The following is a 22170-nucleotide window of genomic DNA, read 5'->3' as shown; positions in this document are numbered from 1 at the left end:
GGGGGATGGACACTGGGGGGATGGACAGGGGGGATGGACACTGGGGGGACACTGGGGGGACACTGGGGGGGTGGACAGAGATGGACACTGGGGGGGTGGACAGGGATGGACACTGGGGGGATGGACAGGGATGGACAGGGGGGATGGACAGAGATGGACACTGGGGGATGGACAGAGATGGACACTGGGGGGATGGACAGAGATGGACACTGGGGGGATGGACAGGGGGGATGGACACTGGGGGAGTGGACAGGGATGGACGGGGGGATGGACACGGGGGGGACACTGGGCAGGGATTGACACTGGGGGGACACTGGGGGGGTGGACAGAGATGGACATTGGGGGGATGGACAGAGATGGACACGCAGGGATGGACACGCAGGGATGGACACGCAGGGATGGACACACAGGGATGGACACACAGGGATGGACACTGGGGAGATGGACACACAGGGATGGACACTGGGGGGATGGACACGCAGGGATGGACAGAGATGGACACTGGGGGGATGGACACACAGGGATGGACACTGGGGGGGATGGACAGAGATGGACACTGGGGAGATGGACACGCAGGGATGGACACGCAGGGATGGACAGAGATGGACACTGGGGGGATGGACACGCAGGGATGGACACGCAGGGATGGACAGAGATGGACACTGGGGGGATGGACACGCAGGGATGGACACGCAGGGATGGACACTGGAGAGATGGACACTGGGGGGGTGGACAGAGATGGACACTGGGGGATGGACAGGGGTGGACACTGGGGGATGGACAGAGATGGACACTGGGGGGTGGACATGCAGGGATGGACACTGGGGGGGTGGACAGAGATGGACACTGGGGGATGGACAGAGATGGACACTGGGGGGATGGACAGAGATGGACACTGGGGGGATGGACACGCAGGGATGGACACTGGGGGGACTCGGGGGGGTGGACATCTGTGGGGTGTGTGTGACACGGGTGACACACTCACCGTAGACCCCCCCCCAAGTCAGATGCCACTCCCTCTTTTTAATTTTTCACCCTTTTTAGCCCACGGGGAAAAAAAAAAATCAAAATTAAGGATTTTTTAATACGTGTTGCCCATTTTCTGCGTTTCTCCTTCAAAAATGGGGAGGCAGAAGGGGAGAAAAGGAGCGATTCTGGGCAATTTTGGAGGGTTTGGGTGAGAAATAAGAAGGAAATGGAAAAAAAAAAAAACTGAGAAGATATCACCCCAAACCACCAGCTGGGAAGGAAAGAGACACTTGTGAGCAAAAATGGGGGTTGGGTTAAAAAAACCCCAAAATTGGTCGGGTAAAAACCAAAGAAAGGGCATTGAGGGTGTGGCACAGCCCCAGTTCCAGCAGGTTTTTCCCCAAATCAGGTGTGGAGCAGCCCCAGTTCTGGGGGGTTTTGGGTCAAGGGCAATTTTGGGACAAAAATCAAAAAAGGGTCAAATCTGGGGGCAAAAATTAAAAAATAAAAGCCCAGTTCTGTGTAAAAGCAAAAAGGGGCCAATTTTAGAATTAAATAATGAGAAAAAAGGGGCTCAATTTGGGGTCAAACCAAAAAAGGGCAAATTTCCACACAGAAAGGGCCCAAATTCCTCACAAAATTAAAGGGAAATTGGGTCCAAACTCGCTGTAAAATCTCCAGTTTTGAGGATTTCTTTGCCCTGGCCCTGTCTGGGCCTTCAGGGTTACCCCAGGCTGCCCAGGGCTGGTTTTGGGTAGGAATCGGGGATTTTGGGTGGGATTTAGGGATTTTCATGTGATTTTGGGTGGGAATCAGGGATTTTGGGTGGGATTTAGGGATTTTCACGTGATTTTGGGTGGGAATCAGGGATTTTGGGTAATGGGAGCAGGACTCTGAGGTTTGAGCACCTCTGGGATTAATTAGGGTCCTGCTTTATCAGCAGGGGCATCATTAAGGCCCTGCTTGATTAGAGCCGCTGCTTGACTGGGGGAGCATCATTAGGGCCCCCACTTCATTATTAGGAACATCATTAGGACCCCCCTGCATTATTAGGAACATCATTAACACCTTTCACTTCATTAGTGGGGCATCATTAGGATTCCCTACTTCATTAATTGAGGCATCATTAAGGTTCCTTGCTTAATTAGAGACCCTGACTTCATTAGCAAGAATATCCAGAGAACCCCCTGCTTCATTAGAGGGGCTTCATTAGGGACCCCCACTTAATTACCAGGGGTCCTAATCATTAGGACCCCTACTTGGCTGGGAGGGTGTTAGGGCCCTAATTAAGGCAGGGCTTCGTTAAGGCTCTAATTAAGGACTGACAGGGCAGGGGGTTGCATCTCTCATGGGCAGCCATCAGTGCCATGGCCAGCAGGTCCTGCAAAAAGAGGTAAAAACCAGCTGATTGAGGCAAAAACCAACTCAATTCAGGCAAAAAAAGTTGTTTTTCTTAAAGAAAATAAAACAAAAAAGTGGTTTTAGTTAGACTGACCTTGTCAGAGACCCTGGAGAGGGACGCCTGCCTAACAGTGTCTTCTTGGGGAGGAGAAAACAACCAGAAAATCAATTTTTGGGTAAAACTGCCCGATTTGGAGGATCTAGAACGTGAGGGGAGGATTTTGCCCGGTTTGGAGGGGAGCTAAAAAAAAACCCAGAACAAGAATTAGCATTCAACCCCCTTAAAGCTTCAAGTGACCCCAAAAGCCCCCAAACCCAACCTTTTGTAATGCTCAAAAATCCCTAAATCCCCCCAAAACCAGACCAAACGTTTAATTCCCAAAAGCTCAGAGCGAGCACAGGTTTAACCCGGTCTCGTACCTCTCTGCCTCACCCATACTGCAGGATTAAAGGGCTCTTTGAAGTTTAATCTTTTCTTTTCCGCTATATTTTAGTACGATTGAAGGTGCTGAGTGGATTTTCTGCTGCCAAAAAGGAAAAAGCGCCAAAATCCCCTCAGGGGCTCCGGCGCCTTCCCGCCTTTTTCTTTCGCCTCTGCGGCCTTAGCTCCGCCTCTTCCCGGGAGCCGCATTCTATAGGCCGTGAGGCCGCACCTCCAGCCAATCAGAAGGCAGAGATTGACTAAACCACGCCTCTCTCCCCGAGCTGCTGCATTTTAATGAGAGTCTCAGCCAATGAGAGATGAGGCGCGCAAAGGAGGCGTCGCTGATTGGCCGGGCGCCATGAGGGAGAAGTGTGAAGGGAGGGGCGGCTTGGGGGGGAGGTTTGTGAGGGGGAAGGGGATGGCGGAAGGCGATGCAGGCAAAAAGGATGGGGTGAGGCGCGCGGAACGAGAGAAGCGGGGAAAGGCGACAAGTCCGGCTGGTGTGGGGCGCACCCACGGCGCTCAGGGGGGCGCTGCCCTCGCCCGCACCGCCCCTCCCTTAGCAACAGCCGCCGGCCGAGCGGCGTCGCGCGGGGGAGGTTTTTTCTGATTGGCCGAGACCCGCCGCGCCTGGCCAATGAGCGCGAGCCACGGGACCCTGCGCGTCACCGCCCACCCCTGCACCGGCGGCGGGGCCGCTCGGAGCGTACCAAGCGGGGGTGTGCGGGGGGATCAGCACAGCGGTTCAGTGTTTAGGGGAGCCACGGCCGCACACTCCCGTGCAGCGGGAGGAGACGAGGCTCATTGGGTTCTCTGTAGGGAGGAGCGGGTTTGGAGAGCGAGGTGAGGGCAGCAAACTGGGAGTGAGCCCCCCTTCTCCCCCATCTTCTCCCCCCCCCCGTACTGCGCGTGGTGCGGTCCGGGCGGAAGTGAGGTGTCGCGCGCTGCGGCGGTTCCGGTGTGGGAGCGGCTGGGGCTGAGGCGGGGTCGGGCCCGGTGAGTCCCGGCGGGTCCCGACGGGTCCCGGGGGGCGGCAGCGCGGCCCGAGGGGCGGGCAGGGCACGGCGGGGGCGGCCGGAGGCACCGGGGGGCTCGCGGGAAGCTGAGGGAGCCGTGACAGTTGGGGGTTCCCGGTGGAGGAGGGGACGCGGATGTGGGGGGGGGGGGGGGCAGAGGGACGTGAGGGGACCCGGGGGGTTTGGGGACATTGAGGGGGACAGAGGGACAGGGGGACAGGGAGGGGGACAGGGGGATATATGTGGGTTATTTATATAATAATAAAATAATGTGAGTTATTTTTGGGGTTAAGCCCCTGATTTTGGGGTTTCCAGGCTGAGGCTGTGCCGTGTGTGACAGCAGGAACCCGGTCCCTCATTCTGTGGTTTGTTTTTGGGGTGAAATCCATTCTTTTTTGGCGAAATACATTCTTTTTTGGGTGAAATCCATTCTTTTTTGGCTGAAATCCATTATTTTTGGGGTGCAATCCCTGTTTCTGGCAGTTCCAGGCTGAGGCCATGCTCTGTGTGACAGGAGGCGCCTGATTGCTGATTTTTTGAGTTAAATGTGGGCTATTTTTGGGGTTAAATCCATTCTTTTTGGGGCTAAACCCTGTTTTTTGTGGGTTCCAGGCCGAGGCCATGCTGTGCACGGTGCTGGGCACAGCAGGTGCCTGACCCCTGTTTTTGGGGTTATTTTTTTGGTTAAACCCCTGTTTTTTTGGCAGTTGCAGGCCAAGGCCATGCTATGCACAGCGCTGGGCATGGCAGGAGCCTGACTCTTGATTTTGGGGTTATTTCTGCGGTTATTTTTGGGGTTAAACCCCCATTTTTTGGCTGTTGCAGGCCGAAGCCATGCTGTGCACGGCGCTGGTCATGGCAGGAGCCTGATGGCTGTTTGGGGGGTTATTTTGGGGGTTAAAGCCCCGTTTTTTGGCTGTTGCAGGCCGAGGCCATGCTGTGCACGGCGCTGGTCATGGCCGGCAGCCTGGCGCTCACCACGGCCGTGGTGGCCCATGCCTACTACCTGAAGCACCAGTTCTACCCCACCGTGGTGTACCTGACCAAATCCAGCCCCAGCATGGCCGTGAGTGCTTTGTTCCTTGTTAATCACCCCTAATTACCCCGGGGCCGGGCTCAGGGCCTGCCCACGCCGCCTCACTTCTGCTTTTGGGGGCTGAGGGGCTCCCCCAAACCCCCTGGGGACGGCAGCAGGGCCGGTTCCGCCCATCCAGCCCCGGGTTTGGGGTGCCAAACCCCCCCCCCTGCCCCGGGCTGTCCCCAAAATGCCCTTTGGGGGCTGCTGGCCCTGCAGGTGTTGTACATCCAGGCCTTCGTGCTGGTCTTCCTGCTGGGCAAGTTCATGGGCAAGGTGTTCTTCGGGCAGCTGCGCGCGGCCGAGATGGAGGTGAGCCTTTGGAGCGGGAGTTTTGGAGCCCAGAGGGTCTTTGGTGCTGTTTTAAGGGGGAATTTGTCACCCCAGAGGGTGTTTGGTGCTTATTTAGGGGAGAATTGATGCATTTTGAGGCAGGATTTTAAGCCCTGAGAGTCTTTCAGTGCCAGCTTGGGTGGGGATTTTGAACCCCAAGAGATCTTCGGTGCAAATTTTGGACCCCCGGAGTCTTTGGGCCCCGTTTTGGGGTGAATTTTGAGCCCCCAGGGTTTTTGGGCTCCGTTTTGGGGTGAATTTTGAGCCCCCAGGGTTTTTGGGCCCTGTTTTGGGGTGAATTTTGAGCCCCCAGGGGTTTTGGGCCCTGTTTTGGGGTGAATTTTGAGCCCCCAGGGGTTTTGGGCCCTGTTTTGGGGTGAATTTTGAGCCCCCAGGGGTTTTGGGCCCTGTTTTGGGGTGAATTTTGAGCCCCCAGGGTTTTTGGGCCCCGTTTTGGGGTCCACCCCGGGGGGCTGCCCCTAAATCTGTCCCTCAGCACCTCCTGGAGCGCTCGTGGTACGCGGTGACCGAGACCTGCCTGGCCTTCACTGTCTTCAGGGACGACTTCAGCCCGCGCTTCGTCGCCCTCTTCACCCTCCTCCTCTTCCTCAAGTGCTTCCACTGGCTGGCTGAGGACCGTGTGGATTTTGTGAGTGGTGGCAGCAGGGAAAACAGCTCAAAAACTGCCCCAAAAAACCCCAAATCCAGCCTGAAACCACCCCAAAAATAAGCCAGAATCCACCCAGAACTTGCCAGAAACCAGCCCAAAAATAACCTGAAATCAACCCAAAAACCAGCCCAAAAATAACCCCAAATCAGCCTGAAACTAGCCCAAAATTAATCCTAAAACAGTCTGAAACCAACCCAAAAATAACCCCAAATCAGCTTGAAACTAGCCCAAAAATAACCCCAAATCAATGAGGCTAAAACAGCCCAAAACCAACCCAAAAATAACCCAAAAACCAGCCCAAACCAACCTGAAATGAGCCCTAACCAAATCAACCCCAAAAATATATCAAATTCACCCCAAAACTAACCCCAAACCAGCCAAAGCCACCCCAAAACAGCTGGAAATGAGCCCTAATCCCATTTTTTTGTGGAAAAAACTGGGTTTTCCTCCCCTGCACAGATGGAGAGGAGCCCCAACATCTCATGGCTCTTCCACTTCCGAATCGTCTGTGAGTGCTCCTCATTTGCATATTTTTGGGGAAGAACCCGGGGCAGCCGAGCGTGCTGGGGCCTGATAACCCGAATTACCCTAATCAGCAGCAGCTCGTTAATGAGGGGGTTCCTGGGGGGGTTAACGAGCTCCGTGGAGGGAAAACAAGGATCTGGATCCACGGCAAAACAGGGTGGGAAAATGGGATTTAGGGATGTACTTCCCAAAAATTAGAAAAACGGAATTTAGGGATGTATGCCCCAAAAATCAGAAAAATGGGATTTAGGGATGTATGCCCCAAAAATCAGAAAAATGGGATTTAGGGATGTACTTCCCAAAAATCAGAAAAATGGAAGTTAGGGATGTACTTCCCCAAAAATCAGAAAAATGGGATTTAGGGGTGCACTTCTCTGAAATTCAGAAAAATGGGATTTAGGGGTGCACTTCCCCAGAATCAGAAAAATGGGATTTAGGGGTGCACTTCCCCAAAATCAGAAAAATGGGATTTAGGGGTGTAGAAAGCAGTTTTGGAGTGTTGGTGGGCAGGAGGCTGCAAGGCGTGGCTGGCAGTGAGAAACCTGTTAATTAAGCTCCTCGTTAGCGGTGGGGTGTAGGAGCCCCCCAAAAGCTGCTCCCGAGGGTGGGTCCCGTTCAGTTTTTGGGGTCTCCCGGCCTCTTTTCCCAGCCCTGATGTTCTTGCTGGGAATCCTGGACTTCCTCTTCGTCAGCCACGCCTACCACAGCATCCTGACCCGCGGCGCCTCCGTCCAGCTGGTCTTTGGCTTCGAGGTGGGTGCGGGGGGTCCCGGGGGTCCCCGGGGCCTCTCCCGGGGCGGGACGTCCCACCTGGCGCCTGTGCCACCCCCAGTACGCCATCCTGATGACCATGGTGCTGACCATCTTCATCAAGTACGTGCTGCACTCCGTGGACCTGCAGAACGAGAACCCCTGGGACAACAAGGCCGTGTTCATGCTCTACACCGAGCTCTTCACCGGTACTGCGGCCGCTCGGGGGCGGGGGGAGCTCAATTAGGCGTTGGTTAACGAAGAGATGAAGTGTTGGGGGAGTTTGGGTGGGTTTGGTTGGTCAACGAAGAGTCAGAGTCTTGGTGGTGCTCGGTTGGTCTTCATTGGTCAACGAAGAGTTGGCGCCTTGGCGTTCAGCTGGTCTTGGTTGGTCAACAAAGACTGGAAGTCTTGGTTTCCAAGAAGGGTTGGAAGGTTCATTAGGGTTTTTGTTCATTAACGATGATCCAAAGCGTTGGTGTTCTACTGGTCCTGGTGGTCAACCAAAACTTGACATGTTGGTGCTTGGCTGGTCTTGGTTGGTCAATGAAGATCCAAAGTCTTGGTGGGGCTCAACTGCTCTTCGTTGGTCAATGAAAACTTCACGTCCTGGTGTTAACCGGTCTTGGTGGTCAACCAAAACTCAGAGTGTTGGTGGTGCTTGGCTGGCCTTGGTTGGTCGGTGAAGACTCAAAGTTTTGGCGCTTGGTTGGTCAATGAAGACTCAAAGTTTTGGCACTTGATTGGTCAATGAAGACTCAAAGTTTTGGTGCTTGGTTGGTCGGTGAAGACTCAAAGTTTTGGTGCTCAGCTGGGTTTGGGTCATTAATGCAGGCTTGGTCACGGTGGTGGTGGTGCTCGGCTGGCTTTGGTTGGTCAGCTTGTCACCTGGTCACCTCAGGTGTCCCCAGAAGGGCCCGGGTGGCCGTGGGGTCCCACCCCGCCCCCGGGCTGTCCCAGCGCGTCCCGCTGTGTTCTCCCCAGGGCTGATCAAGGTGCTGCTCTACATGGCCTTCATGACCATCATGATCAAGGTGCACACCTTCCCGCTCTTCGCCATCCGCCCCATGTACCTGGCCATGAGGTGAGGCCCCGCAGCCCCGGGGGTCTCCTGGTGTGATCCCGGTCCTGGTCCCGTCCTGATCCCCGTCCCGATCCTGATCCTGGTCCTGATCCTATCCTGATCCCCATCCCATCCTGATCCCATCCCAATCCCCATCCTGATCCCAGTCCCGATCCCATCCTGATCCTATCCTGATCCCAATCCTGATCCCATCCCAATCCCATTTCAATCCCGATCCCCATCCCGCTCTGCTCCAGGCAGTTCAAGAAGGCCGTCACTGACGCCATCATGTCCCGCCGGGCCATCCGCAACATGAACACGCTGTGAGTGCCCAAAAAACCCTAAATCCTGGGAAATTCCATACATCCATCCACCCTGAAACCCCAAATCCTGGGAAAACCCTACACCCATCCATCCCAAAACCCCTGTGGGGTTTTTGGGGCCAGCTGTGGGGTTTTTGGGCCAGCTGTGGGATGGGGCCAGTTGTGGGATGGGGCCAGCTGTGGGGTTTTTGGGGCCAGCTGTGGGTTTTTTTGGGCCAGCTGTGGGGATTTTGGGGCAGCTGGGGGATGTTTTCCCCACAGCTATCCCGACGCCACGGCTGAGGAGCTGCAGGCTGTGGACAACGTCTGCATCATCTGCCGCGAGGAGATGGTGACGGGCGCCAAGCGCCTGCCCTGCAACCACATCTTCCACACCAGGTCTGCTCCCCGGGGATTCCGGGAATTCGGGGATTTTGGGCATTCTGGGCATTCTGGGCATTTTGGGAGTGGTTTTGAGGGGTCAGCACTGCAGGTCTACCAGCCTGCAGTGGCAATCCTGGTGCTGATCCCAGTCCCAGTCCCAGTCCTGATTCCATCCCAATCCCATCACTATCTCCCCAGTCCTGATCCTGATCTCAACCCTGATCCCGATCCCAATCCTGATTCCATCCCAGTCCCAATCCTGATTCCAGTCCTGATTCCATCCCAATTCCAATCCTGATTCCATTTCTCTCCCAGTCCTGATCCTGATCCTGATCCCAATCCCATCCCAATCCAATCTTGATCCCAGTCCCGATCCCAATCTTGATTCCATCCCAATCCCATCCCCATCCCAGTCCTGGTCCCGATCCGATCTTGATCCCAGTCCTGATCCCATCTTGGTCCTTATCCCAGTCCTGATCCTGATCTCATCCCGATCCCAATCCACACCCCAATCTTGATTCCATCCCAATCCCTATCCCAATCCTGATTCAATCCCCAATTCCAATCCTGATCCCAATCCACATCCCACTCCCGTCCCAGTCCCAATCCCCAGCATCGCAGTGGAGGTTAATGAGGTCATTAGTTAATTTGGGATGAATTAATTAGGGGTTCATTAGCGGGGAAAGGGTTGAATTCCTTTTTGGGGGGGTCAGAGTGACACGGAAGGGTCTCGGGGGCCAAGAGCTGACAGGAGGGGAGTTAATTTAGGGGTTAATTAAACCAGCGGGGGTGGCAGTACTGCGTTAATTAACGAAGGCGCTAATGAACCCCGCAGCTGCCTGCGCTCCTGGTTCCAGCGGCAGCAGACGTGCCCCACGTGCCGCATGGACGTGCTCCGCGCCTCGCTGCCGCCGCAGCCGCCCCCGGAGCCGCCGGCACCGGCACCGGCACCGGCAGCGCAGCCCAACAACTGTGAGTGACCACGGGACAGGGACGGGGGACAGGGACACCCAGGTGTGAGTGACCATGGGACAGGGACACCCAACTGTGAGTGACCACGGGACAGAGAGGGGACAGGGACACCCAGCTGTGAGTGACCACTGGGACAGGGGGACAGGGACACCCAACTGTGAGTGACCACGGGACAGGGACAGGGGACAGGGACACCCAGGTGTGAGTGACCACAGGGACAGGGGGACAGGGACACCCAACTGTGAGTGACCATGGGACAGGGGGACAGGGACACCCAGGTGTGAGTGACCATTGCTGTGGGGACAAAAGGAGGGAGAGGCCCTGTGGGCAGCCCCCGACAGTGACACCCCGACAGTGACACCCCGATAGTGACACCCCAGCCCAGGATGTTCCCACTCTGCTGCCCCCGTTGCCTTTGGGGTCGGGCAGGAGGGGTTGGGAGTCGTGGCCCCAGCACTGCCCTGTCCCCGCAGTTCCCCAGGGGATGCTGCCTCCCTTCCCGCCGGGAATGTTCCCGTTCTGGCCGCCCGTGGGGCCCTTCCCGCCCGGCCCCGGCGGCGTCCAGGCCCCGGCGGCCGGTGCTGATGGCTCGGCCGCGGCCACCGACGCTGCTCCCGGTGAGTCCCACCCTGAATCCCACCCTGAATCCCATCCTGCCCCAAATCCCACCCCAAATCCCATCCCCTGCCCCTTGTCCCACCCCGAATCCCACCCCAAATCCCATTGTGCCCCGAATCCCACCCCAAATCCCATTGTGCCCCAAATCCCACCCCAAATCCCATTGTGCCCCGAATCCCACCCCAAATCCCATTGTGCCCCAAATCCCACCCCAAATCCCATCCCCTGCCCCTTGTCCCACCCCGAATCCCACCCCAAATCCTATCCCCTGCCCCTTGTCCCACCCCAAATCCCCCAAACCCCAATCCCACAAATCCCACTCCCCTCACTTTTCCCACCAAATCCCCCCCGAACCCAAATCCCCCCCCAAATCCATTCCTGCTCCCTTTTCCCACCCTAAATCTCCCCATACCCAACTCCCTCCCTTTCCCATCCCAAATCCCCTTTCCCACCCCAAAAACCCCTTGTTCCACCCCAAACTTTCTCCCCCTGACCCCTCTGTGCCCCCAGGTGCCCGTCCCGGTGCCGGTGCCGGTGCCGCCGGGCCGGAGCCGGGCGCTGCCGGGGCCGTGCCGGGGCTGCCGCTGCCGCCGCCCTGGGTGGGGATGCCGTGGCCGCCGCTCTTCGGTAGGATTGGGACTCACTGGGGATTTGGGAACTGGGGATTTGGGATTTGGGATTGGAGATTGGGGATTGGGGGTTTGGGGATTGGGGAATTTGGGGTTTGGGGATTGGGAAATTTGGAAATTTGGGGATCCCAGGATGCACCCCCGCCCCTCCCTGCAGGGGTGCCACCCATGCTGGGGATTGGGGATTTGGGGATTTTTGGGGATTTGGGAATTCGGGGATTAGGGAATTTGGGAATTCCAGGATTTGGGAATTCGGGGATTTGGGAATTCAGGGATTTGGGAAATTGGGATTCAGGGATCCCGGGATGCACCCCTTACCCCTCCTGCAGGTGTGCCGCCCATGCCGGGGATTTGGGAATTCGGGGATTTGGGGATTCAGGGATTTGGGAATTTGGGGAATTGGGGATTTGGGAATTCGGGAATTCAGGGATTTGGGGATTAGGGGATTTGGGAATTCGGGATTCAGGGATCCTGGGATGCACCCCTCTTCCTGCAGGCGTGCTGCCTATGCTGGGGATTTGGGAATTTGGGGATTTGGGAATTCGGGGATTCGGGGATTTGGGGATTCAGGGATTTGGGAAATTGGGGTTCAGGGATCCCGGGATGCACCCCTCTCCCCGCAGGCGTGCCGCCCATGCCGGTGCCGCCGGCCGGCTTCGCGGGGCTGACGGAGGAGGAGCTGCGCGCCATGGAGGGCCACGAGCGGCAGCACCTGGAGGCGCGGCTGCAGTGCCTGCACAACATCCACACGCTGCTGGACGCTGCCATGCTGCAGATCAACCAGTACCTGGGCGTGCTGGCCTCCCACGGGTAACTGGGATGGACTGGGAAGGACTGGGATGGACTGGGAATGAACTGGGATGGACTGGGAGGGACTGGGAATGAACTGGGGGGGACAGATCAACCAGTACCTGAGCATACTGGCCTCCCACAGGTAACTGGGATGGACTGGGATGGGACTGGGAGGGACTGGAGGGCACTGGGAGGGACTGGGAGCACTGGGAGGGCTCGGTGCTGACCACCCCCCCGCTTCCCCACTCCCGGGAATTTGGGATAACTCTGGGGTCACTCTGGGATCCCCCCAGGACCCCCCGAGCCGCCCCCCGGCCGCCCCCCGGCCGTGAGGTGCCCCCGGAGGAGCCCCCAGCACCGGGACCCTCGGGAGTCGCCGGAGCCGCTGGTACGTGAGGAGCCCCGAAACTGGGCTGGACTGGGCTGAACTGGGTTAAACTGGTGCTGAACTGGTGTTAACTGGGCTAACCTGGTACAAACTGGTTCTGCACGGGGTTAAACTGGTACAAACTGGTACAAACCAGTTGTGCCCTGCTCTCCCGCAGAGCCGGCCCCCGCCGAGGATGAGGAGGACGCGGCCGAAGGCTCCGAGCCCCGGGAGGGCCCCGAGCCCCCAGAGGGCCCCAACACGGCCGAGCTGCGCCGGCGGCGGCTGCAGAGGCTGGGGACCCCCCCCCACTGACTGGGACCCCCCAAATTGACCGGGACCCCCCACCACTGACCAGGACCTCCCCCCAAAACTGACCAGGACCCCCCAGATCAACCCAAGTTCGCCCCCAGATGGACCCGAGATCCCTCTGGGACCCCCCCCCAGAGTTACCCAAAATCGCCCTGGGACCCCCCCAGACTGACCAGGACCCCCCAAAACTGACCCAAGATACCCCCGGGACTCCCCCAAACTGACTGGGACCCCCCAGACCAACACCACATCTACCCCAGGACCCCCCAGACCGACCCAAAATCCCCTCAGGACCCCCCAAAATGACCCAAGATCTCCCCCCGGGACCCCCCCAAACTGACCAGAACCCCCCAGACTCGAGTTTCCCCCAGACTGACCCAAAATCCCCCCAGGACCCCCCAGATTGACCTGAAATTCCCCCGGGAACCCCCCAGGACCCCACAGACCAACCTGAGATCCCCCCCAGGACCCTCCCTCACCTCCAGGACCTCCCCCCTCCCCATTTTCCATGGAAATTCCTGTCTGGAAGCAAATCCCAGTCCCCTTGGTGACCCCAGCCCCATTTACCCAGCCCCTGACCCCTTTTCCCTCTCTTTGCCCCCATTTTTTCCCAATTTTCCCCCACTTTTTCTCAATTTTCCCCATTCTTCTTCCATTTTTTCCCAATTTCTCCCCATTTTTCCAATTTTTTCCCACTTTCCCCCCATTTTTTCCCAATTTTCCCCCATTTTCCCCCAATTTCCCATTTTTTTTCCCAATTTTTCCCCGTTTTCCCCCAATTCTCCCTCTCCCCTGAGCCAGGGTCGGGTCCCTGTTGTTCCCTGGGGGTTTCAGGGTGTCCCCCCCCCCGCCAAACCCACCCTGGGACCCTGGGGGGGCCTTTGACCTCTGACCTCACCTGGCCCGGGGAATTCGGGACCCCCCTGGGATTTCGGGGTCCCCTCCCATGGGAATTTTGGGGCTACCCTGAGGATTTTGGGGACATTCCTTGGGATTTTGGGGGTCCCCAGATAGAATTTTAGGGCCCCCACCACCCCCAGATTTGGGTCCTGCCCATGGGAATTTCATCATTTTCCCGGAAATTTTGGGACCCCCTCCATGGAATTTCGGGGTTCCCCCCTGGAATTTTGGGATTTCTGCCCCCCATTAACAGTATTAACCCCTCCCCCCACACTCTCCCAGTCCCAAACTGGTTTGGACTGGTTGGCCATGGCTGGGGTTGCAGTTTCTCGCTGACTTTTGCCCAATTCCGGGCACTTTTGGCCCAAATCCCGCCGCGATTCCGGGCCGGCCGCGCCCCCAGTGCCTCTGGAACCCCAAATTCTCAGGGAAAAACCAAAAATCCACAACCCAGCGGCCGGAATCGACGGAAAATGGCGCCTTTTGCACCAAAACGGGGGCTGGGGCAGGAGACTTTTGGGGCAAAAAGGAGCCAAATAGGGATTTTCGGGTTTGAGGCGGATTCTTTTCCTTTCTTCCTTTAATTTTTTGGGCAGTTTTGGCCCCAGCTTGAGTGGCTTGATGAGGAATTTGGCAATAACGAAGCGGCGCCGCTTTGGGGAGTTGATTTTGAACCCTTCCACGTTGGTTTTTTTCCCCATTTTGAGCCAAAATCATAATTTCTTTTGGGTCTGTTTGAGGCTTTTTTTGGGTGGATTCCTTAAAAAATTGCCTCATTTCGGGGTGAAGCCACGGGGAGGGGGAGGGATGGTTCCGGGGGGCGCTGGACCCCAAAATCTCTCCTTTTCCCCCCCGAAGCGGTGGCGGAATTATTTAATTTGTAAATAATGTACAAATTTTTACCAGCTCCGGTGTAAATACAATAAAGGTTGCAGTAAAGCTCGGCTCCTCCCGCCCGCCAGGGGGCGCGCTGCGGCCGCGCCCGCGTCTCTATGGTCCTCCCCTCTCAAAGTCTCTGTGGTGGATCAACACCCTCTTGTTGTTATAAACCGCTTTTTATAACTGATTTATAATGGTTCCGCACCCGCCGGGTCTGTAGGGTTGGTACGGAGCTGTCTGTACTGGTTTGTACTGGTTTATACTGGTTTGTACTGGTGTGTTCCCGGTGTGCCGCTCCGGCCGCTGGGCGCGTCTCTATGGTTTTGTTTCCCGCCGCCGTTATTCCTTTATGGGACTAACGGTCCTCCCGCCCGCCAGGGGGCGCTGCCACTTCCGGGTGCCGCCATGGCGGCGGAGGCGCCCGAGGAGGGGACCGGGGGCACCGACGGCACCGGGGGGGCGCTGAGAGCCCGGGAATGGGCGGGAGAGAGGTACCGGGGGTCCCGAGGGGCTGGGGGGCAGGAGGGGCCCGAGGGGCAGCGGTGGAGGCGAGGTCTGAGGGGGCTCGGAGAGGATTTGGGGCGTCTGAGGGGATTTGGGGGTCTCAGGGGGTTTGGGGTGAGGGAGGGGCTGCGGTGGGCGAGATGTGAGGGGGCTCGGAGAGGTATGGGGGGATTTGGGGACTCTGAGGGGACCCTGAAATCGGCCCCAAATCAGTCCCAAGATTGGACCCCAAACAGTCCAAAATCGGGCCCAAAGCAGCCCAAAATCAGTCCAATTTTGGCTTCAAATCAGCCCAAATTTGGCCTCAAATCAGCACCAAAATGGGCACCAGTCGGCCCCAAATCAGCCCCAAAATCAGTCCCAAAATTGGCCCCTGCTCTTATCCCAGCTCCCTCCACATTTCCCCTCACGTTTCCACCCAATTTTCCCCCTTATTTTCCCCTTTCCCCTCCACGTTTTGCCCCAATTTTTCCCCTTTCCCCCACATTTCTCCCAAATTTCCCCATTTCCCCCCCAGCTCAGAAAACCCGACGACCCCTTGGGGCTCCTGGGACCCCTCAACTTTTCGGGAGGTGACCCCAACCCCTCCTACAACTACTGGTACCAGGTGGGTTTTTTTCGGGGGGTTTTGGGGGTCTCCAGGGGGGGTCCCCAGGCTGATCCCCCTCTCCTTTTATCCCTCCCCAGCACGGCTCCAGCCCCTGTGGCTACCAGAGCCCCCGGGGCTACAGCCACTCCCAGGGGCAGAGCCTGGGGGGCTCTGCATCCCCACCCCCCCTGCACAGACCGGGGGACCCCTCCCCAAAATTTGGGGGGTGGGGGGAGGGCATTGTAAATAAAGAGGCTGTGAGGAGTTACCCTCATTTATGAGGTGTTTATTCCATTTTGAGGCGGCTTCCAGCAGATTTTGGGGTACCCCAAGGTGGATTTTGGGATCTTCTCTGTGGGTTTTGGGGTGGCCCAGGTGGATTTTGAGGTACCCCCAGCAGGTTTTGGGGTGCTCCAGAGGGATTTGTGGCTGTCCCCAGCAGGTTCCAGGCAGATTTTGGGCTGCTCTAGGTGGATCTGGAGGTGCCCCAAACAGATTTTGGGCTGCTCTAGGTGGATCTGGAGGTGCCCCAAACAGATTTTGGGGTGCTTCAGGTGGATCTGGAGGTGCCCAGGTGGATCTGGAGGTGCCCCAAACAGATTTTGGGGTGCTTCAGGTGGATCTGGAGGTGCCCAGGTGGATCTGGAGGTGCCCCAAACAGATCTTAGGGTGCCAAGGTGGACCTGGAGGTGCCCCAAACTGATTTTGGGGTGCCAATGTGGATCTGGAGGTGCCCCAAACAGATTTTGGGGTGCCAAGGTGGATCTGGAGGTGCCCCAAACAGATTTTGGGCTGCTCTAGGTGGATCTGGAGGTGCCCCAAACAGATTTTGGGGTGCTTCAGGTGGATCGGGAGGTGCCCAGGTGGATCTGGAGGTGCCCCAAACAGATTTTGGGGTGCTCCAGGTGGATCTGGAGGTGCCCAGGTGGATCTGGAGGTGCCCCAAACAGGTTTTGGGGTGCTTCAGGTGGATCTGGAGGTGCCCCAAACAGATTTTGGGGTGCTTCAGGTGGATCTGGAGGTGCCCAGGTGGATCTGGAGGTGCCCCAAACAGATTTTGGGGTGCTTCAGGTGGATCTGGAGGTGCCCCAAACAGATTTTGGGGTGCTTCAGGTGGATCTGGAGGTGCCCAGGTGGATCTGGAGGTGCCCCAAACAGATTTTGGGGTGCTTCAGGTGGATCTGGAGGTGCCCAGGTGGATCTGGAGGTGCCCCAAACAGATTTTGGGGTGCTTCAGGTGGATCTGGAAGTGCCCCCAGGAGCTGTTGTGCTGCCCAGGCTCCATTTCAGGATGCTCCAGCTGAATCCACAGCAGATCCCGGGCAGACTTTGGGATCCCCCAGGCAGATTTCGGGGTCCCCCAGGCAGATTTTGGGATCCCCCAGGCAGATTTCGGGGTCCCCAGGCACATTTGGGGGTCTCTAGAAGCCCGTCTGCAGCAGCCACTGCCGCACCTGTGGCCCCCAGTGCCCGCGGAGCCGCAGCGTCGCCGTCACCTCGTTCACCTGCGCCGGCACCTCGGGGACCCCCAGGGAGCCCAGGAACGCGCTCAGGTCCCGCTGCAGCGCCTGGGGGGCGGCGGGGGGGTCAGGGGGAGCCCCCCAACACCCCCAGGGACCCCCAAAACCCCCCTGAGCCCCCCAACTCACCCAGATGTCGCCGTGGATGCGGCGCAGCTCCGTCAGGCGCCGGCCCTGCCGCCGCCCCTCGTACACGGGCAGGTTGTGCAGGCGCGAGCGCCGCACGAAATAGGGCAGCTCCGGGGGGGGCCCTGCGGCAATTAACACCCCCCGCGGGTAATTAACACCCCCCAGGGGTAATTAACACCCCCCAGGGGTAATTAACACCCACCCCGCCTAAATTCTCTTCACTGCGTAGTTTGGTATTCCCGAATTTCTCCTCCAAGGAAATATTTTTGAGCCCTCCCCGGGGTAATAAATACTCACCAAGGAGTAATTAATACTCACCAAGGGATAATTAACATCCCCCCCGGGGGTAATTAACAGCATCCAGGGGTAATTAACACCCTCCCAAGGGAATTAACAGCCACCCCGCTTAAATTCTCTTAATTTCGTGGTTTAGAATTGTTAATTTCTCCTTCAAGGAAATATTTAGGGGCCCTCCCCAAGGGTAATTAACACCGTTTGGGGGTAATTAACAGCCACCCCAAGAGAATTAACAGCCATCCCTCCTAAATTCTCTTCATTGCGTAGTTTGGTATGCAGTAATTTCTCTTTTAAGGAAATATTTTGGAGCCCTCCCTGGGGTAATTAATACCCACCAAGGAGTAATTAACATTGTCTGGGGGTAATTAACATCCTCCCTAAGTAATTATCACCTCCCCAAAGAAATTCAACCCACCCCGGGGCAATTCACTTTGGGGTAAATAAATCCTCTTTGCTCTTTGGGCTGATTCCCTCTTGAAGGGAGTATTTTGGTTAATTAACACCACCCGGGGGGTAATTAACATGCCTCCGAGGTAATTAAGCCCCCCCCCCGAGGTAATTAAACACCTCCCACAAAGTCAAGAAGCTCCCCCAGGATAAATAACTGATAAAGAGCCCTGGTGATCCTTACTTTGGGGTAAATCACCCCCTCTAATTACCCCTGGCACTAATTACCCCAGCTAATGACCCCGGGTAATTACCGACCTGCGGGGGGGCTCCAGCCGGACGGGGTCGGGTATTTGGGGTGCGGGGGGGGCTCGGGGACGCGGCTGGGGGGCAGCAGCCGCTCCACGAACCCGAATTCAGCTGTGGACTCCTGATAGCCGGGGGAGCTCTGGGGGACCCCAAAATCCCTGAGAGACCCCCCAAAATCCCTGAGATACCCCCCCAAAATCCTCGAGATACCCCCCAAAACCCCTGAGAGACCCCCCCAGAAACCCCTGAGACCCCCCCAAAACCCCTGAGAGACCCCCCCAGAAACCCCTGAGACCCCCCAAAATCCTTGAGATACCCCCCCAAAATTTCTGAGAGACCCCCCAAAACCCCTGAGAGACCCCCCAAACCCTGAGACACCCCCAAACCCTGAGAGACCCCCCAAAAACCCCTGAGAGACCCCCCCAGAAACCCCTGAGACCCCCCAAAATCCCTGAGAGACCCCCCCAGAAACCCCTGAGACCCCCCAAAATCCTTGAGAGACCCCCCCCAAATCCCTGAGAGACTCCCCAAAACTCCCTGAGCGACTCCCCAAAAATCCTTGAGAGACCCCCCAAAATCCCTGGGATACCCCCCCAGAAACCCCTGAGACCCCTCCCAAATCCCTGAGAGACCCCCCCAAACCCTGAGAGACCCCCCAAAATCCCTGAGAGACCCCCCCAAACCCTGAGAGACCCCCCAAAATCCCTGAGAGACCCCCCAAAACCCCTGAGAGACCCCCCCAAACCCTGAGAGACCCCCCAAAACCCCTGAGTGACTCCCCAAAAATCCCTGAGAGACCCCCCAAAATCCCTGGGATACCCCCCCCAGAAACCCCTGAGACCGCCCCCAAATCCCTGAGAGACTCCCCAAAATCCCTGAGAGACCCCCCCCAGAAACGCCTGAGACCCCCCAAAATCCTTGAGATACCCCCCCAAAACCCCTGAGAGACCCTCCAAACCCTGAGAGACCCCCCAAATTCCCACAGAGACCACCCCCAAACTCCCTGAGAGACCCCCCATAATCCTGAGAGACCCCCCAAAACTCCGAGACCCCCCAAAACCCCTGAGAAACCCCCCCAAAATCCCTGAGAGACCCCCTAAACCCCTCAGAGACACCCAAATCTCCTGACCCCATTTCTCCACCACCAAACCCCCGCAGTTCCCCTCTCCCTTTTTAGGAACACCCCCCCAAATCTCCCCTCTCCATTGCCCCCCTCAGTTTCTTTCCCAAACCCTCCCTCCCTCCCTCCCTCCCCAATTTCCCCTCAGGCTCCAATCCTCCTTCACCCCTCCAACCCCCCACTCCAATTCCCCCCTCACACCTCCCCACCCCCCTATTACCTAAACCCCCCAGCGAACCCCTCACACCCCAATCCCCGCCTCAGGGTACCTGCACCCCCCTGAGCCCCCGGCCCAGCGCCCGCAGCCTCCGGCCCAGCGCCGCCATCGCCGCCATCTTGGCTCCTCCTTCTTCTCCTCCCCCTTCCCGCCTCGTGACGTCAGCACGCGCGCATGTGGCGTCAGCGCGCACGCTCGTGACGTCAGCGCGCTCTCCGCGCACGCGCTCGCAGCCCTGAGGGAGCCGCTGAGGTGGGGCCGGGCCGGGGGTGCCGGGCAGGAATTGGGGGGAAATTCAGGGGGGATTTCAGGGCTCTGGGGGCGCCGGGAAGGAATTGGGGGGGGGGATTTCAGGGGGGAATTCAGGGCTCTGGGGGCTCCGGGAGGGAATTGGGGGGGATTTCGGGGGGGATTTCAGAGCTCTGGGGGCGCCGGGGGGCTCGGGGAGAGGCCAGGGGAGGCTCTGAGGGGGTTTGAGATTAAGGGAAGCGTTGTGGAGGTTCTGGAGGGGCTCATGGGGGTGTGTTGGTGGAGCGGGAGGGGTTCAGGGAAGGTTTGGGGAAAGATCCTGAGGGGGTTTATGGGGGGGGGGTGCTCTGGAGGGGTTTAGGGGGGTCTTTTGTGGGGTTGGGGAGTGTTTGGGGGTCTCTGAGGGTGATTCAAATGGGGGGTCTGGAGGGTTTTTGGGGATTTGGGGAGCTGCAGGAGCATCTGGGGAGGCTCTGGAGGGGTTTTGGGGGGGTTTTGAGGGGGCTGCAATGGTTTGGTGGTTAAGGGGGGGCCCTTGAGGCTTTGAGGTCGTTGGGGGGCAGCTCTGAGGGTGGGGGGCACCCAAGGGTGCTGCCGGTGACCCCCTCCCCGGCACCGCCCTTTGTCCCCATGGCCCCAGGGCAGGTGACAAAGTCCGGGGGGCGGGAGAGTTGCTGGAAAACGCTCCCAAAAGTGGCAGAATCCCACGCAAAAGAGCCAGACCAGCCCAGAACACACTCCAAACTAGCCACAGCCTTCCAGGAACACCCCAAAACAGCCACAGTCCCACCCAAACCAGCCAGAAACGCCCCAAAACTGCCACAGCCCCCAATATCTACCCCTGTCACCCCCAAAAACCACCACTCACCTCCCCAAAAATAACCCTCGAACCACCCCCAGACCACTCCTCCCTCAGCTCCCCCCCTTCCCTGGGGATCTGCCCCCACTCCCAGCGGGTTCCCCCCAATTTTTGGGTTTTGGGGACCCCCCTCACCCTCTAATCCCCCCTCCCCAGCCGCCACCATGCAGCTCTTCATCCGCGGCCAGACCCTCCTCACCCTCGAGCTCTCCGGCTCCGAGACCCTCGCCCAGATCAAGGTGAGCCCCCAAATTTGGGCTGTTCCTCCTCCCAAATCCCTCCCCTCGATTTTGGGGTGCTGACCCCCCTCTTTGTGCCCCTTTCCAGGAGAGGGTGGCCGAGCTTTCGGGGATCCCCCCCGAGGAGCAGCTGCTGCTGCACGCCGGGACCCCCCTGGACGATGAGGCCGTGCTGGGGCAGAGCCCCCTCCCCGAATTCACCACCCTGGACCTCTCCACGCGCCTGCTGGGCGGTAATTCCGGGGGGGCCGCTAATTACCGGGGTGTTAATTAACAAAACAACCCCCCCATAACACCCCCATTTCCTTCCTCCCCCCAGGTAAGGTGCACGGCTCGCTCGCCCGCGCCGGCAAAGTGAGGGGCCAGACCCCCAAGGTGAGTGCTGAGGGGGCTCCCCCCGGCTTGAGGGGGTTTGGGGACCCTGCCAGGGGTTTGGGGACCCTGCCAGGGGTTTGGGGACCCCCCTGACCCCCCCATATTTAACCAGGTGGCCAAGCAGGAGAAGAAGAAGAAGAAGACGGGGCGGGCCAAGCGGCGCATGCAGTACAACCGGCGCTTCGTCAACGTCGTGCCCACCTTCGGCAAGAAGAAGGGTCCCAACGCCAACTCCTGAGGCCAATAAAGGAATTTGGGAGCAATTCCCAGCATTTTGGAACTTCTCGGGGTTTTTATTTTTTATGTTCTTCTGGGGATTTTTAACTTTGTTTTGAAGTTGGTTATGAAGTGTTCAGAGTGGTTTGGGGGGGAAGCTGGCCTAGAAAGGATTAATAGAAGTTCCCGAGCCGCTGATGGAGCTGGTAATTTGAGGGAGGAGCTTAATGAGCGTTAATTTGGAGGCTGCTAATGAGAAGAAATTGTCTGGAGAATGAGTCTCTATGGGGGAAGCGGAGAGAGCCGAACGGTGCCGGAAACACCCGAGTGCGGCGGTGGGCGGGGCTGAGGAGCCGAACGGTGCCGGAAATACACGAGCGCCGCGGTGGGCGGGGCTTAGGGGGCCCAGCGGCGACGGAAATACCCGAGCGCAAGGGAGGGACGGAGGGAGCCGAGCGGAGCCGGAAATCCCCGAGTGATTCCGAATGTGAGGGAGCCGAGCGACGCCCCCTGTCCCCCCAAAATCCCCCTGGGAGGGAAGGAGGGACCCCCAAAACCTCCCCAATTCCCTTAGACCGGTTCCCCCCCAGCCCCAGAGCCGCTGGGTGAGGAAAGGGGCGGGGCAAATCCGTCCTGAGTTATGAATATGCAAATATACACGGTTATTATGCTAATAAAGCGAGCGACGCAAAACCTCCCGCGCTGCCGGGACGAGAGGCGGGGTTATGCAAAACAGACGCGCGCAGTACTTGCTGGGATGGTTTTCTGGGGGAGATTTT

The 22170-nt window shown here is 58.0% G+C and overlaps 3 protein-coding genes and 1 long non-coding RNA gene across 7 annotated transcripts; 2 read left to right on the top strand and 2 right to left on the bottom strand.

Moving 5' to 3' along the window:
- Positions 1 to 903: 903 nt before the first annotated feature.
- On the bottom strand, positions 904 to 3476 carry LOC115492180 (uncharacterized). Its single transcript, XR_003957572.4, has 3 exons — positions 2791 to 3476; positions 2465 to 2611; positions 904 to 2350 (listed from the first exon to the last, which is right to left on the bottom strand). It is a non-coding gene; the product is annotated as an uncharacterized lncRNA (long non-coding RNA).
- A 222-nt stretch (positions 3477 to 3698) lies between these two features.
- On the top strand, positions 3699 to 13268 carry SYVN1 (synoviolin 1). 2 transcript variants are annotated; one of them, XM_032745724.3, is made up of 16 exons: positions 3699 to 3790; positions 4736 to 4876; positions 5105 to 5197; positions 5715 to 5867; positions 6348 to 6396; positions 7063 to 7166; positions 7246 to 7372; positions 8148 to 8247; positions 8484 to 8549; positions 8811 to 8927; positions 9748 to 9884; positions 10358 to 10501; positions 11013 to 11129; positions 11755 to 11941; positions 12217 to 12311; positions 12469 to 13268. In XM_032745724.3, exons 2-16 carry the CDS (start codon positions 4745 to 4747, stop codon positions 12603 to 12605), a joined length of 1758 nt encoding a protein of 585 aa, XP_032601615.3. In that variant the 5' UTR covers positions 3699 to 3790; positions 4736 to 4744; the 3' UTR covers positions 12606 to 13268. The 2 variants fall into 2 exon arrangements, with proteins under 2 accessions (XP_032601615.3, XP_032601616.3); XM_032745725.3 differs by lacking the exon at positions 12217 to 12311.
- Positions 13269 to 13471: 203 nt separating this feature from the next.
- FAU (FAU ubiquitin like and ribosomal protein S30 fusion) lies at positions 13472 to 21455 on the top strand. 3 transcript variants are annotated; one of them, XM_072920351.1, is made up of 6 exons: positions 14772 to 14870; positions 15403 to 15492; positions 20718 to 20800; positions 20889 to 21033; positions 21120 to 21175; positions 21288 to 21455. In XM_072920351.1, exons 1-5 carry the CDS (start codon positions 14787 to 14789, stop codon positions 21156 to 21158), a joined length of 441 nt encoding a protein of 146 aa, XP_072776452.1. In that variant the 5' UTR covers positions 14772 to 14786; the 3' UTR covers positions 21159 to 21175; positions 21288 to 21455. The 3 variants fall into 3 exon arrangements, with proteins under 3 accessions (XP_072776455.1, XP_072776452.1, XP_072776453.1); XM_072920352.1 differs by lacking the exons at positions 14772 to 14870; positions 15403 to 15492 and adding an exon at positions 19563 to 19705; XM_072920354.1 differs by lacking the exons at positions 20718 to 20800; positions 20889 to 21033; positions 21120 to 21175; positions 21288 to 21455 and adding an exon at positions 15573 to 15755 and having other exon boundaries at positions 13472 to 14870.
- On the bottom strand, positions 15745 to 19637 carry MRPL49 (mitochondrial ribosomal protein L49). The gene is made up of 4 exons (XM_072920350.1): positions 19506 to 19637; positions 18126 to 18255; positions 17124 to 17245; positions 15745 to 17042 (listed from the first exon to the last, which is right to left on the bottom strand). Exons 1-4 carry the CDS (start codon positions 19569 to 19571, stop codon positions 16896 to 16898), a joined length of 465 nt encoding a protein of 154 aa, XP_072776451.1. The 5' UTR covers positions 19572 to 19637; the 3' UTR covers positions 15745 to 16895.
- Positions 21456 to 22170: the final 715 nt, after the last annotated feature.

Source organism: Taeniopygia guttata, chromosome 31 (assembly GCF_048771995.1).
Source record: "Taeniopygia guttata chromosome 31, bTaeGut7.mat, whole genome shotgun sequence".
In the NCBI taxonomy this organism is placed as follows: domain Eukaryota; kingdom Metazoa; phylum Chordata; class Aves; order Passeriformes; family Estrildidae; genus Taeniopygia; species Taeniopygia guttata.
The sequence above is the reverse complement of the archived record's forward strand: the minus strand, read 5'-3'. Positions and strand labels throughout refer to the sequence as shown.